The sequence below is a fragment of the Drosophila sulfurigaster genome, chromosome X, assembly GCF_023558435.1.
Source record: "Drosophila sulfurigaster albostrigata strain 15112-1811.04 chromosome X, ASM2355843v2, whole genome shotgun sequence".
NCBI lineage: Eukaryota > Metazoa > Arthropoda > Insecta > Diptera > Drosophilidae > Drosophila > Drosophila sulfurigaster.
Genome location: NC_084885.1, coordinates 20,110,296 through 20,126,963, shown reverse-complemented (window position 1 = coordinate 20,126,963; position 16,668 = coordinate 20,110,296). Strand labels below are relative to the sequence as shown.

General features: G+C 42.3%; 2 protein-coding genes across 2 annotated transcripts in view; both read left to right on the top strand.

Moving 5' to 3' along the window:
* Positions 1-12,114, top strand: part of LOC133847757 (neurogenic protein mastermind) — a 56,575-nt gene extending 44,461 nt beyond the window's left edge. The window contains exons 2-7 of the mRNA XM_062282964.1: positions 6,282-9,287; positions 9,357-9,535; positions 10,037-10,229; positions 11,160-11,365; positions 11,442-11,661; positions 11,732-12,114. Coding sequence (XP_062138948.1) covers positions 6,282-9,287; positions 9,357-9,535; positions 10,037-10,229; positions 11,160-11,365; positions 11,442-11,661; positions 11,732-11,992 — 4,065 coding nt within the window. The 3' untranslated portion in view covers positions 11,993-12,114. The remainder of the gene's footprint in view (positions 1-6,281; positions 9,288-9,356; positions 9,536-10,036; positions 10,230-11,159; positions 11,366-11,441; positions 11,662-11,731) is intronic.
* Positions 12,115-12,130: 16 nt separating this feature from the next.
* LOC133847769 (signal transducer and activator of transcription B-like) lies at positions 12,131-15,901 on the top strand. Its single transcript, XM_062282987.1, has one exon. It carries the CDS (start codon positions 12,131-12,133, stop codon positions 12,683-12,685), a length of 555 nt encoding a protein of 184 aa, XP_062138971.1. The 3' UTR covers positions 12,686-15,901.
* The last annotated feature ends 767 nt before the right edge of the window (positions 15,902-16,668 follow it).

The window sequence follows — 16,668 nt, the reverse complement described above, 5'->3', positions numbered from 1 at the left end:
ATGTATGTATGTATGTATGTGTGTATGTATGTATGTACATTTTTTTTATTGCTCGTCGTCATTTTATGTTCATCTTGAGTTTCATTTAAATTTTCGCTTAATTGATTTGCTTCATCTGCATTTGGCAAGTTGACTTTGTTCGCAGTTTGCTCTTCATCTGCTTCTTCTTCAGCCATTGCTTCAACTATTGTACATATGTATGTACATACATACGTATGTATATACATTCATGTACATTTGAATGTCGCTTTACATTCGTATTCTAGCCGATATACTCATGCAAAACACAGGTTTTGCGTCGTGTGTCTTTGGAAAACAGTTAGTTCTCTATTTCTCCCTCTGCCTCGTTGTCTCCCTCGCTCTCTCTCTCTCGCTCAGTCGCGCGCTGCAAAACGCCAGGTGCGTGAATAACAACACACACACAAACAGACGAGACACAAACATACTCACACTCACACTTACACAGAGACAAACGCATCCCCAAGCCATTATTGGATAATAATAATGCCCATTACGCGCACAAACATACAAACACGCATTTGCTTGCCTATGTGCATGTGCATGTGTATGAGTGTGTGTGTGTGTGTGTGTGTGTGAGCACATAATTAAACAGCACTCGAAAATTGTACGCAAGCTGATGCTTCTTCTTATTGCTGCTGCTCTTTTGGGGCTGGACGAACACAAAACGAACAAAGCAAAGACCAGCAACAACAACAACAACATTCAGTCAGTTCATCTAACGCTGCCAGCAGTGGCAGCGGCAGCGGCAGCGGCAGCAGCTGCTGTTAACAGCAAAAATGTTCTATTCAAATTGCTTTCACCCAACACTACTACTCGCTATGTTATTTTATTTTGCTGCTGCTCGCCTGTTAGCCACCAACAAAAAAAACACAAATCAAAATCGACTGCACAATTCGCTGTCGCTGTTAAAATTGCTGCTGCTGCTGCTGCGCTGCAAATGCTAAGAGCTTTCTAACGCATCGACATCGACGCCGACGCCAGCAGCTACTGAGCTGCGGCCTTGCGCGTACACAAAAGAACAAGCTAGAAATGCCAAGAAACAACAACACAGCCACAGCAACAGCAAGAGCAAGAGCAGCGACAGAGACAGCGACGCCAGCAGCAGCAGACAGAACTAAACAATTTAAGTTCACTCGGTTAACATTCACACACTCACACACACATACATACATACAGACACATGCATGCATGTAAGTGCGGGCGCACTCTGTCGCAGTCAGCGTCGCCGTCCAGCCTGTTGTCGTTGTTGTTGTAGATTTTTGCCAATTTTACCTTGCCGCTGCTCTCTAGCACAAAACAGTGTCGAACTTAAAGAGCGAGTAACGTGACGTGTCGTTGTTGTCGGCAACGCGCGCGGTTCAATTTTTCTTTTTTATTTTTTCTTGTTGTCGTTGTCTTGTTGTTGTTGTCGTCTTGTTGTGTATTCGCCAACTTCCTACTAAATACAACACAGCAAACGAAATTAAACAGACAAGAGAGGAGGCCAAAGCAAACGACGATACGAATGCCGCAGCAAAGCGTGTGTGTGTAACATAAATGCAAAACGTGCAAAACAAGCAAAGTGTGCAAAAAAAAAAAAAAAGCAAAGCAAAGCAAAGAAGGAAAATACGAATACAAAACACAAAACAAAAGGCAGACGCAAAACAACTGCGAGAGTGCAAAAAACGAAAGAGTACGCCGGCAGAAGAGAGTAGTGCATGCTCTCTTGTTCTGCCCGCTCTCGCGCTCTCACCAACACATTGCCAGAGAGACAGACAGAGAGAGAGAGAGAGAGAGAGCAGAAGCATATTCTAGCAACAAGGTTCGATTGCTCTCGCTCTCTCATGGGGCAGCTGATTTGAACAATTTTGCCGGCAAGCGTGTCAGCTGTTTTTACCGACAGAGCGTACACACACATACGTACGTACATACAATACACACGTTGCCATGTTAGCCACAGCAGCAACAACAACAACAACAGCGAGCGCCGCAGCAGCCACTACGAGCAGCGCTGCACGCAAACGCAGTCGCAGCACCAGCAACAACAACGGCGGCAGCAAGCGTAGCGCCGGCAGCGGCGCCGCTGGTCGCAAATTAACCAAGAGCGTGAGTGTTGTTATTTTTTTTTCATTCCCCCTTTTTCTTGCGTTCGTTTTGTGTGTGTGCGTGTGTTTGTTTCTCTTTGTTTACATTAGCGGCGCTTTGTGCACGTGCTGTTGGCATCAACGGCTGATTTGCTGTGCGCCCAGCATACGAGTTGTTAACAGCGCGCTGTTAAGTAATTAATGTTAACCCATTAACAGCAGCCTATTTAACAGTTTATAAGAGACATTAACACACACACACACACACGAAACGAACTTAAACATAAAACTTTAATTTTTCTATTTACTGATAAATATGTAGGTCAACAAAAAAAATAAACTGTTGCTATGAAAATGAATTGAATTTCAATTGATTTAAGCGAAAATATATTGAATATTGTCTGCTGCTATAATTAAACCAGTGAGGAACAAAAAAAATAATAAATTAATTAATTTCATAAAAAAGATTATAATAGTCAAGCGGCTGCTTTGCGTGCTTTTCACGTTCGTTCTCGTCGTCGTCGTTGTTGCTTCCCATTCATTCGTCGTTTACGTTCGGGTTGCGCCGTCGTTAAAGCACGACGCTAAAAATAAACGCATACAGCGCGCATATGTGTGAATGTGTGTGTGTATTTTTTTTTGTGCTGTGTTGTGGGCAAGCAATGAAAACGAAAATTTGCGTGACGTCTCTCGACCTTGACTCATCGATGTGAACTGTTAAACTGCGCGGCGACGACGACGGCGAAATGTTGCGATGCGATGGCGATGCTTGACGATGCGCGACGGCGTTGCCAGACAGCTGCAACTGTTTTTGTGTTGAATGGCAGCGCTAATGTCAACGTCTTGCCAACCAGTTTTAACACACACACACACATACACGATGAAGTTTATATCTGTGTGTATGTGCATTAAAGCGTTATCACAGCACGTTGCCAAAAAAAAGAGAGAAAAGAGGAAAACTTGTTCGTAGAGTGAGGCAGAGTGATAGATAGGCATGATGCATTTGAAAAAAAAGAAAATATGCAACGGCGCTTTCCACAAGCTGCATTGGAATGCACTCGCAATCGTTGCATCTCTCTCTCACACACACACTCACACAGTTGCAAGTTCGCACTCTCTCTCATACTCTGCCTCTGCTGCAGTCGACGCTGATAATACATGTGCACAGATGGTGCCAATAAGAAATGCATACATACGTTATGCATGTCACTGCCACACCCTCGCACTCAGCTCCCCTCTCCCCCACACACGTACACACACACACATACTAGAGAGAGGGACGCACATTCGAATTTGGTTTTGGTCTCGGCTTGTTCTCGCCATCGCCATAGCCATCGTCGTCGTCTGCCCGTCTCGCGGGCCTTTTCGCACGCTTTTGCTTTTGTGATGTCCCCTCTCAATCGCCGGCCCCCTCGCACCCACACATCGACAACATCAACATCATCATAGATTTATCTCATTCGCGCGCACGTGAGTGGAGAGCAAAACCCAAAAATTTAGCGCTGCCCATTTCTTGTTAGGTTTTGTGTGTTATCATTTGTTGTCTCTTCTCCTCCTCCCGCTTTTCTCTTTATAGTGTTGCCAAATTTGTGTTCGTCCGTTACAAACTTTCTTATGTAGCCTTTTTTTTTGCTGCTCATTTACTTGATATGCCATTTTTATTTCATCCATGTTTGGTAGCACTTTTTTTTTGTAGGTTCGCGGCGTCGTCGTCACATCTTTCGCTCTCACTCTCATGACAGAGTTGCCAGCTGTTGTAGTTGTTGTTGTTTTGTTGTTGTCGTCGTGCTCAGCAAACCGCAAACAGCGCGATGTGCTGCGACGCGACGACAGCGAAAAATTTGCTTCCTTCCTCTGTTTGACGCTGCTGCGTCGCAGCAGCAGCAGTAGATGACGTTGGCAGCGCTGACCGGGAATATCTGCTCTGCCTTGGCGTTAAACGTTTAAAATTGTACCAAATGGAAAATGTACCAAAATTTCCATTATGTACAAGTTTTGTTTATTTCTTATTGTTTAACCCGGTTTATTATGATTATTGTTTGCTTAATATAAAAATAGTTATAAATGGCTTTTCTTTAAATAGTTTTTCTATTTTCATATACAAATTATAATTTTTAATTGCTTTTTCATTCACTCCAAACACACACACACTGAAAAATACGAACATAATTTGGGCAATGGCGTCGTCAGCGTCGCTGCCTGCGTCAACGCACGCCTCGCGAATTGACAAAGACGCCGGCTGGGTTGCTCTGCTGCTGGGCAATGTAAGAAGAAGAGCGCTCGCAGTCGCGCAGCAGAATCGTCGCCGCAGCAACAGCAGCAGCAGAAGCAGCAGCAGCAACTACAAATAGTTGTTGTAGTTGTGTAGTTTAGTTTCGGTGTTGTTTTTGGCTGGGCGCGCGCGGAAGTCGCAGAAATTTATCAAAAGCAACAGCAGCAAAAGCAAACCAACGAAGGCCGAACACGAGAGCGAGGCGAGCGACAGACGACGACGAAGCAAAGCAAAGCAAAAGCAGCGCGGTGGCTGCCGCCTGCCTGCCTGCCTGTCAATCGGATTAATTTTTATTGTACTTTTCTTTTCGTCGTTTTTGCAAAAAGTAGTGTTAGTGTAGTGTTGTGTAGTAGTTGTTGTCGTTGTCGTTGTCTCGACTTTGGCTCTGGCCTGTGACTCGCTCGCTTGCTCACTCGCTCTCGCCCTGCTCTCTGTATATGTTGTGTGCGTGTGTGTGTGTGTCGTCTCTCACACTCTCTCTCTCTGTTGGTCTCTCGCGCGCGCTCTCGCTCTCTGCAAATATAGTAGCAATAGCGCCCGAGACTGAGACGTTCGTCGCTGTCGCTGTGCTGTCTGTGTCGTCGTTGTCGCTGTCGCTGCCGTCGTCGCTGTCTCTGTGTCTGTGTACGCGTTTGATTGCTCTTGTTCTTCTTTTTTCACCTTCTTTCTTGCTCGTTACGGGCCGCGCGCACCATTACAAATACGCGTATAACAATTTTTGCTGCCTGTGCCCCGAGAAACAGAAACGAGAAACACACACAGAAAAAAACCGACAAAAAGAAAAAAAGCAACGAAAGAAAGAAAGAAAAAATACAAAATTAATACCCAGAGCCACATAAACTAAGTACGCGGCGTGCAAAATAGTCGATGATAAAATAATCGTCATGTAAATTTCGCAAAAGTGCAAAAAAAAAATACACAAAAAAAAAATAAATACATATAAACAGCTTTTGAATGTGATAAATTGTAATAGAATGTGAAAATTCATACACACACACACATACACACCGAAACACACTCATACCCATACACGTCATACTCACGCACACACACACTCACACACACAAGGCGTATGTGTGTGCAGAAAAATATGCGGCGCTTAAAAAAGGTGAACGGCATTTTGTCATAAATACACATACAAACAAATTCATACACACTCACACACACACACACAGCCACGCAAAGCAAATGCAAAAAGCAGAAAATAGTTAAATAGTGCTCTAAAATACATATATGTGTATGTGTGTGCAATAAGAAAAAAAGGAAGAACATTTTTGTGCGATTTAATTTGTGCTTTAATAATCAAAATCAACTCTTGGTGTTTGTGTCGTTTTGCTTCGTTTTTTTTTCTTCTTTTTTTTGTTCGCCTCTCTCTCATTGTCTTGGCTTTTTGATAAAATATTTCAAACACACACTCACACACACGCATACACATATACATCGACATATTCAAATACACTGCTGAATGCATTGCGCTCACTCACACGCATGCCTTCTTGGCTGCGGAGCGGCGCCCAGCAGAGTAGCACGCGCTTGCTGTGACGTCTCGTCTCGCTCACTCACACACACATGCAAGGTGGTCGCACATCGCCATGTATTTTGTATTTTGCACGTTGCTCTCTTTCGCTCTTTGCGTTTTCGCCATTTGTTTTCCGTTTTATTGCGGTTGCCACCTCGCCAACAAGAGTTGTGCAGCGTTTGGGACGATCTGGCAGCGCTGGCTGCGTTGCTTGTCAACCAACGAACCAGCGAATCAAAACAAAAAGTGTCGCAGTGTTGCAAAATGTTCGACAACAGTGCGATAACGATGAAACAGCAAATCGATTAAATGGATTATTTTGTTAATACTATTAAATGAACAATTGTGATGCATTTTTAATGAATATTTTATTTATGTGTGTTGTTTTTCTTTTTTCGCTTTGCAGATGTCCGCCGGCGCTCAATTGCAGATGGCCCCACAGACCACATCGACCCTAAGTCATCATCATCCCAGCAGTCAGGCAGCACAGCAGCAACAACAACAGCAACAGCAGCAACAACAACAGGCGCCACAGCAGCAACATTTTGCTAATCATCACAGTACGCAGGCGCAACAGCAGCAGCAACAATTGTTACCACAACAACTGACGCAGCAGCAACACTTGCAAACGCACACGTTGCATCTGCAACAGTTGACCACACAACAGCAGCAACACACGCAGCAACAGCAGCAGCAACAACAACAGGCGGCAGCGGTGGCTGCAGCAGCTGCGGCAGCAGCAGCACAACAGCAACAACAACAGCAGCAGCAGCAGCAACAGTCGTTGCAACATCATAGCACACTGCCGCCACAGCATCAGCAGCAACAGCAGCAACTGCAACACTTGCAACACCAGCAGCAGCAGCAGCAACATCCGCACGCGGCGCTGCATCAGCAGCAGCAACACGGAGCCGCTGCTGGCGGTCACAGCAGCAATCCGGACTCGAATATGAGCACTGGTTCCTCGCACAGCGAAAAGGATGTCAACGATATGCTAGGACTCGGCAGTCTACAGCAACAGCAGCAGCTCAACGCTGCGGCTGGTCTTCACTCCAACAACGGCGCCTCCATGCTCGACTTGCTGCAACAGCAGCAGCAGCAGCAACAGCAACACAACAATACCGGACCAGGCAGCGGAGTTCCGGTGCCGGTTTCGGTGCCAGGACCCGGCCCAGGACCCGGACCCGCGACCAATGCCAGCGGGAAACAGCCACGAACGCCAGCGGAACGCAAACGTAAACGTAAAATGCCCAACAACAGTGATGAGACGGGCAACGGCGGCGGTGGCAGCAGCAGCGGCGGTGTCGTTGGCAGCTTGAAGGGCAAAGCGTTGGCATTTCGCGACAGTTCGATGTCAAAGGCGGGCGGCAATCTGGCGCTCAGCCTGTGCGGTGCTTTGCCCAGCGGAGGCGTCGCCAGCAGCGGCGGTGGCAGCGCATCGGGTGCCGGGGGCGGGGCTGGTGGCAAGAGTGCACGCTTGATGGTCACCGGCGGCGGTGGCGGTGGTGGAGGCGGTGGCGTTGTTGGGAACGCGGATAAGAAGATCAACGAATACTTTAACAAGCCGCAACAGCAACCGAATGTGGCGAACTCAACGCTGCGGCAGCACACGGGCAGCAAGTCGCCATCATCAGCCAGCCAACAGCAACAACAGCAGCAGCAGCAACAACAGCAACAGCAGCAGCAAGTTAACAGTCAGCAGGTGCAGACGACGAATGCGTATTCCATACACGGCTATCATGCAACTAGTCCACAGACGCAGGCGCCCAGTCAGCAACAGCAGCAGCAGCAACAACAACAGCAGCAACCAGGCGCCGAGTTTCATTATGTTGGCTCCGTTGCGGCGGCGGCGGCAGCAGCAGCTGCGGCAGCGGCCAAGCAACAGCAGCAGCAACAACAACAGCAGCAGCAACAGCGTCAAACTTCCAATGCAATGGTTCCTCAGCAAACGCAAATGGGCGTGGCTATGTCGCATGTGGGCGTGGGCGTGGGCGTGGGACATGGTGTACTCGGACTCGGTGTCGCGACGACGCAACAACAACAGGCGGCGCAACAGCAACAGCAGCAGCAACAACAGTTGCCCGTTGTGACCACGGCGACATCAAGTGTTTCGGTTGCCACAACGCATCAGCAACTGAATCCCCTCGGTGTCGGTGTCGTTGGAGGTGTGGGCGTAGTTGGAGGCGTGGTCGGTGGCGTTGTCGGTGGCTTGGCGCCACCGCCGCCGCCGTTGCCAATGCCAGCGGCGATCATGACGTACACGAAGGGCACACAGACGGAGGTGTCGCAGCTGGAGCTGCAGGAGCGGGAGGCGGAGCACGAGTCGGGCAAGGCGAAACTGGACGAGATGACAAGACTGTCGGATGAGCAAAAGTGCCAGATCATCAGCCATCAGAAGAACATCGAACAGCACAAATCGCACATTGCCAAATGCATTGATGTGGTGAAGAAGCTGCTCAAGGAGAAGAGCAGCATCGAGAAGAAGGAGGCGCGTCAGAAGTGCATGCAGAATCGATTGCGTCTCGGTCAGTTTGTGACGCAACGCGTCGGCGCCACATTCCAGGAGAACTGGACGGATGGCTATGCGTTCCAGGAGCTCAGTCGGCGGCAGGAGGAGATCACCGCGGAGCGTGAGGAGATCGATCGCCAGAAGAAGCAGCTGATGAAGAAGCGACCCGCCGAATCCGGACGCAAGCGCAACAACAACAGCAACCAGCAGAATAACCAACACCAGCAACAGCAGCAGCAACAGCAACAGAATTCCAATTCCAATGACTCCTCCCAGCTGACCGATCGCCTCGGCGGCAACGCCGGCGCCGGCAGCTTGGACAGCGGCATCGGCAACGTTGGCAACACGGCCGTCGGCAATGCGGGCGTCGGCGTCGGTGTCGGTGGCATCGGCAACGTTGGCGTCGGCGGCGCCGGCAGCGTCGCTGGCAGTGGTCGTGGCCTCTCCCGCTCCAATTCCACCCAGGCGCAGCAGGCCCAGCTGCTCCACAATGGCGGCGGCGGTGGCGGTGGCGTTGGCGGCATCGCCGGCGGTGGCGGTGGCGCTGGCTCCGGCGGTGGCGGTGTGGGCAACAGCGGCGGCGGCGGCGGTGTCGGTGATCGTCTCTCGGATCGCGGCGGCGGCGTCGGCGGCGGTGGCCCAGGCAGCGGCGGACCCGGCGGCAGCGGCGGCATCGGTGGCAACGATAGCGGCAGCTGCTCCGATTCGGGCACGTTCCTCAAACCCGATCCGGTGTCGGGAGCTTATACGGCGCAAGAGTATTACGAATACGATGAGATACTCAAGCTGCGACAGAATGCCCTCAAAAAGGAGGATGCCGATCTGCAGCTCGAGATGGAGAAACTGGAGCGTGAACGTAATCTCCACATACGTGAGCTCAAGCGCATACTCAACGAAGATCAGGTGAGTCTTTGGATTACTATAACAACTATGCTTTATATCTAATCTCTCCTCCCCCCATCTTTTTTGCAGTCCCGCTTTAACAATCATCCTGTGCTGAACGATCGATATCTGCTTCTAATGCTGCTGGGCAAGGGCGGCTTCTCCGAGGTGCACAAGGCGTTTGACCTCAAGGAGCAACGCTATGTCGCATGTAAGGTGCACCAATTAAACAAGGATTGGAAGGAGGATAAGAAAGCTAATTATATCAAGTGAGTAGAAGAGCGCAGCGCAGCAGCAAAACGAAAACGAAATTGAAATTGAAAACCAAACTACAAATTCAGGATTCAACAGAGTAGAATTCCATATGCAGTCATTTAACATTTGTGTAACATTCGTTTAACATTGTCAATCAAACTGAGGATTAACATTGAGGATTCAACAAGAACAAGAATACGATTTAATTTAACATTAGTTTAACATCAATCAAACTGTTAAGTTTAGCCAGAGTTCAGAGCATTTGATGATTTCATTCATTTCGAATAATCTGTTTAGAATAGTATAGAGAACTTGATGTATTGTGAATCTTTATTGATTCATTTCGAATCTGTTAAGTTTAGATTAGTTTTGTGATTAGCTATAGTTGAACTTGAAGATTGAAGATACAGTGTTAGAGACCTAGAAGTGTGTTAGTTTGAAAAATGTGTGGGATACATCTTCGATTTAAATTCACTTTGCTAATGTTCCTTCCTTCGATGTATTGCAATCTTCAGACACGCCTTGAGGGAGTATAACATACACAAGGCGCTGGATCATCCGCGCGTCGTGAAGCTCTACGATGTCTTTGAGATCGATGCGAACTCATTCTGCACCGTGCTCGAGTATTGTGATGGACACGATCTGGACTTTTATCTGAAGCAGCATAAGACTATTCCCGAGCGTGAGGCGCGCTCAATAATAATGCAGGTGAGTGACAGTTACATTTAAAAAAACCTTTTCTAGGGAATTAAATATATGAAATCAATATGATGAAAAGTATAGCCTGAAGGATTTAGTCGCTCTTCATAATAATGATGGCAAATTTTGCAAGCTTTAATCTGTTTAAACCATCAACAGTTTTTTGAGAAAGATCTCTGAAATTCCTTTTTCAATTTAAACCAATGATTACATTCATTATGCTTTCGTGCTAATGAAAGATTTAGTTTAGTTTCTTGCGTATTATTATTCAACGTTTCACTGACTAAAATCGGTTATTTTAATTCATTTGAAATGTTAAAATACTTCTTTTATTTTGTCTTGTCCAATTTATTTATATTTTTGAATGTCTTAGTACAGCTTTTATTAAGTTGTCTCGCCAATCGAAATAAAAATATGATATGATTATTATGATTATGATGAAAATTAGTGAAAAAGTTTAGCAAATAGAGCAAAATTTGTCAAGGTAAAATTACATTTTCAATGTAGGATTATTAAGTTCTTAATGTGCTGTACCCTTGAAAGTTTCTTAGATTTTAGAATCAATAATCGTGAATGTAAATTTGCGAATATTTTGTGAAGCTTGCTTGCGATTTCCTTTTCAAAAACAAGCACAAACATTTCAACATATTTTTGAAAACATATTCAACGCTGTGATTATAATTTCGGCTTAAATGAGTAGCTTTTTGGGCTTAGTAAAAACCTCTACCCAAAATAAATAATTTATTGTGGTTTTAAAAGGTTATATCATAAAAATACCATGTCTACGAATTTTGAAAGCTATTCAAAAAATAATATAAATAAAGTAACTAAAATGTGCACTAAACATTTTAGTGTTCATATTCCATTCTATCGAAGAAGATATGTAATGAATAAATGTGGATTGAAATAATGAATGAATCTATTCCAAACACTCATCAGGTTGTGTCTGCACTGAAGTATCTAAATGAGATTAAACCGCCCGTCATCCACTACGATCTGAAGCCGGGCAACATACTGTTAACCGAGGGCAATGTCTGCGGCGAGATCAAGATCACCGATTTCGGTTTATCCAAAGTGATGGACGATGAGAACTACAATCCGGATCATGGCATGGATCTGACATCTCAAGGAGCGGGCACCTATTGGTAAGTGTGAATGATGATTGAATAATAATAGTGATTGTGATTTCGCAATAATTTTGATTGTATTCTATTCTTGAAGGTATCTGCCACCCGAGTGCTTTGTCGTTGGCAAAAATCCACCGAAAATCTCATCGAAAGTGGATGTGTGGAGTGTGGGCGTGATATTCTATCAGTGTTTGTACGGCAAGAAGCCATTTGGTCACAATCAATCGCAGGCCACGATCCTCGAAGAGAACACCATACTGAAGGCCACCGAAGTGCAGTTCTCGAACAAACCAACCGTGTCCAACGAAGCAAAGGTAAGTCTAGAAATCAATTCAATTTGGAATTTCATTTGCTTATTTTCGTCTTTCGATGAACATTCTTTAGAGCTTCATTCGTGGCTGTTTGGCGTATCGCAAGGAAGATCGCATGGATGTGTTTGCGTTGGCAAGGCATGAGTATATACAGCCGCCGGTGCCGAAGCATGGCCGTGGGTCGCTGAATCAACAGCAGGCGCAACAGCAGCAGCAACAGCAGCAGCAACAACAGCAGCAACAACAGTCGTCCACGTCGCAAGCGAATTCGGCGGGACAGACATCGTTCTCAGCCCACATGTTTGGCAATATGAATCAGTCCAGCTCATCCTAGCTGCCAACTAAACGCAATTCCAATTCATAATTCGCCGCCACAGCAGCTGGTCAAGCAGCACAGCAGCAGCAGCAGCAGCAGCAACTGATAAGCAACAACAACAACAACAATAATAACAACAACAGCAGCAGCAACAACATGAACATCAACATCAACAATAACAATTATTATATCAACAATAATAATCACAATAGTAGCAACAGTAACAACAACAACCACAACAACAACCAAAACAACAACAACCATCGCAGGCATAGCAACAACAGCTTCTATGCTGCCACTTTACTTGATGCCGAACCCTTTTGCTACGAGACTGTGATGGATGGCTCGCATTACAAGCTGCCGCCATCGGTGTTGGTTGCCACGCCGCCAGCCACAATGCAACACTCGCAACAGCATCAGCTGCAGCTGCAGCTGCAGTTGCAACAACAACAGCCACCAGCAGCAGCAACAGTCGTAGGAACTGCAGCAACAGCCACGACGATAGCAGCCACAAGCAACAGCAACAGCACGACAACAACAACTGGAACTGGAACAGCAGCAGCAGCTGGAGGAGGAGGAGGAGGAGGAGGAACAACAACAACACGCACCTATCTGGGCATGTACAAACGTTGGCAGCAACAGCAGCTGCAGCAACAGGCGCAACTGCAACAGCAACAGCAGCTGTTGTTGCTGCAACAGGAGTTGCTGTAGTTTGTTGAGCGTTGTCAAACAACACCACTGCCAAGTTTATCGACAACTGTTGCTGCTGTTGCTGCTGCCAGCAACCAGCCAGCCAGCCAGCCAGCAACCAATAACAAACACAAGAACAACCCGAAGAATTTCCAGCGCAACTTGCTTAAGGAAAAGCGCATCGCAAAAAGAAAATGAAACTTAAATTAAACAAACAACAAACTATATGCATATATAAAACAATATTTATATATCTATATATATGAATATGTATATGTATATAGTATATATATACATATATATTATATTAAATGTGATAAACAAGCGTAAAGCAAAAAAAAAAAAAAAAAAACAAAACAAAAACGAAATCTAAGCATAAACAGAAGAAGAAAATCACACAAGCAAAATGCTGATGAAAAACAAGAAACATTGATGTTGAAAGCGAGAAAAAACAGCGAAAGAAGAGAGAATTTGGTAAGCACAGAGAAGAGAAGAGGAAGACCGAGAAAGAGAGAGAGAGAAGACACGGATTATGCTGTACGCGAGGAGAGGAAAAACAACAAAAGAAATATAAGTAATGATTAATAAGAAAATGATAAGTAGTAGATTGTAGAAATGCCAGAAAAACGAAAAACACATAAAATAGCAGCATGCAAGTAAAGCGAGAGCAAGAGAAGAAGCGCAAGCAAAAGGCAGAAGAGCAGAAGCAGAAACAGGAAGCAAAACGGAGGAGAAGAAGGAGCAAGAGCAAGAGGAAGATGATGAGCTACATAGTTGTTTAAAAGGCTGCTAAAAAAAAAGAAGAAAACAAAAAGTGTATTTTTTTTTTTTGTTAACTATATTGAACAGAACAGAGAAAAAGAGAGCGAGAGAGAGAGAGAGAGAGAAAGCAGCATAAAGTTAATATTACAAATAATAATTATAATATATAATTAATACAACAAAATACAAAAACGAGAAAAAAAAACCCAACAAAAAACAAGAAAAAATAAAAATAATAAATGCTACATGTAAATTAGTGACTAGTTAACCAATCAAGCAAGCAAAAAAAAAAAACACGATACAAAATCAGTTTTTTCTTTGTATTAAATATAAAACAAAACAAAACAAAAAAAACAGCAGCCGTAAGCAGAAAAATGTAATTCATAATTGATAATAATAATGTTAAAAAAAGCAAAACAAAACAAACAACAGCCAGGCAAACAGTAAAAGAAAATATAGCAAAAATTAGCGTAGAAAACAGCGTAAAAAGCAAAAAGCAGAAGGAAGGATAAAAGAGAAAGCAAAAGAAGAGAAACGCTAACCGTAAAGTAAAAGCATTAAAAAAACGTTGCCTTTGTTGTTAACACACTTGGATGTTAACTTAACAAATTTGGGACTTGTTTGTTTGTTGTTCTTCACACACACACACACACACACACACACATACGTACATAAATATTTTTGCCTTAATAACAAAATACACATAAATACATAGATTATTAGACATGCATCATTCAATGTATATACATTAAATATATATGCATATATTTATATATACTATATTAAAAACAACAAAACATAAATATAATAATATTTTCATTTTGTAAGAGCAACACACACACACACACACACACCCCTACACCTACACACACACACACACACACACGCTTAGACGTTTTAATTTCAAGAAATGGAAAGAAAATTTTAAATGAAAACCGCTGCGACGAAAAACGTTGTTTTGCATTTAAATCATGTTTATTTTGTATCAAAATTCAGTTACATTGATCAACGCCCCTCCTCCGAAATAGTTTTTATTTTGGCAGCGATACCCACACACACACACACCCTACACACACACACACATAACAGCGAACAACAACGTCAAGAACCCAAAAGTTTGGCAAAAAATCATTTCATCAAAAATGCGGAGGAAATAGTTTAAAAAAACAAACAAAAAATGGTTTATCAACAGCAACAAAGAAAAAGAAGAAATAATAATACAACAAAACAACAGTTAAAAAACCAACAACAACAATAATAATGTATGCAAAATTTTCAACAAGTTGTATCATCTCTTAAAAGGAAAACAAAAACAAAAGAAATACATTTAAATATATGCAGCAAAAGAAAAAAAAAACACACACACACACATCTGAGAAAATATTACTTCAGATTAAATAATAACTAATGTAATAGTTTTTATTAAAAATAATAATAATATTAATAATAATAATAATGATATATATATATATGTGCACACCACATATATAATACATATATTACGTAATGTTTTTTTTTTTTTTTAATTTTAAACCATAATTGTAATGAACTACTGCGTAACAATGTATTAAATATTAATATCAAAGGCATATTAATAGAAATATATTAAAAACAAGAAGAAAAACACAACATTTGAAAAAGGAAAAGGATAACAAAAACAAAAACAAAACCGAAAACGAAAAAAAAAAAACACTACCATGCTAAATGTTTCAATAATATATAGAGATCTATATGTATGTAAAACCCATATATAACATCTGCCTAAAGCTATAAAGTAAACGAAAAACAAAAAAAAAGGAAATACTAAAAAAGATGTTGAGAAAAAAAAAGGTCGAAGAAGAACTCTTCTTCTTCTTCGTACTCTTCTGCAAGCAACAAATCGATATATAAGTTCGGGGCGGGGCGGGGCAGGGGGGCGTAGTCTTCGTCATGAAATTCCACAGCTTTTTTCCAAGCCGCAAGTCAAAAATAAAAAAAAAAAAATATATATTAAAATTAACTACTAAAAATAAAATTTGTAAACAGCGCTTCAAAAAAACAAAAAACAAAACACAGAAAGAGGGAGATAGACAGCATGAAAGAACGAGATAGGTAGCAAGAGATTGGCAATGAAAGAGATAAAGCGATTGCTAAAAAAAAACAGAAAGAAAAAAACAAAAATTAAAAGTAATAATGCTAAATAAAAAGAATCAAGCAAAACCTTTTTTTCTTTAGACTATACAAAAATAAATAAATTAGACTTTAGTGTGCGCTAAAAAAAAACAAACAAATAAATATGAAATATTGCAAAGCGAGAAACCCGCATAAGAATGAGACAGAGACCGAACTAGCGACAGAGACAAAGACAGAGATACAGAACAGATTCCGATTCAGATTCAGATTCAGAGAATACGAATAAATAAATAAATATAGCATGCGGATGAGAAACAGAACAACACAAGAAAGAACCCCATTAAAACATAAAAAAACAAAAAACAGAACACAACAAGTAGCAAAGAAATTGTAAATATTAATATACATATATGTAATAAAAAATAATAATTATAATTATTAATTTATGCCTAATTAAAATTTAATGATGAATTTCGATGAAATATGCCACAAAAGATGAAACAGATTTTGAGCAGGATAAAAAAAGAAAATAACAATGATATGATATATAGAAGAAGAAGAAGAAGAACGCAACGCTTAGCAAAGCAAAGCAAAAAGCAACAAAATAAAAAATAAAAAATCGAAAACCATTTCAAGAGACACGGGCTAAAAAATAAAAACAAAAAGAAAACCGTGCGTACTTTCCTTTAATTTTAGTGAAACAGTTATAAGTGTGTTTTTTTTTTGTGTAAACTTATCTGATCCTTTGATTAATGTCGACGTCAATAAATTATGTAATTTAAAACTTATACTTATATATATATATACATATATTACTATGATACATATAATTATGATTATGATTATCTATTCTATTCTTTTTTTTTTGTACTTCTATCGATTGTATGCGTGTGTTGATTTAATTTTAACGAAACAGCAAGAGCGAATCTATATGTAATATGCACATTTTAAATTATATATATATACCTAAAATATATATATATATATATACATTAATCCGTATATATTTAAACATAATGAGAAACCTATTAATTTTATTATTATTTTTTTAAAAAAAATCACGGCTTCGGTTCGCTCCAAAACAGCGAAAGCGAACTGAGAAAAAAACATCAACAAGAAAATAAACAAGC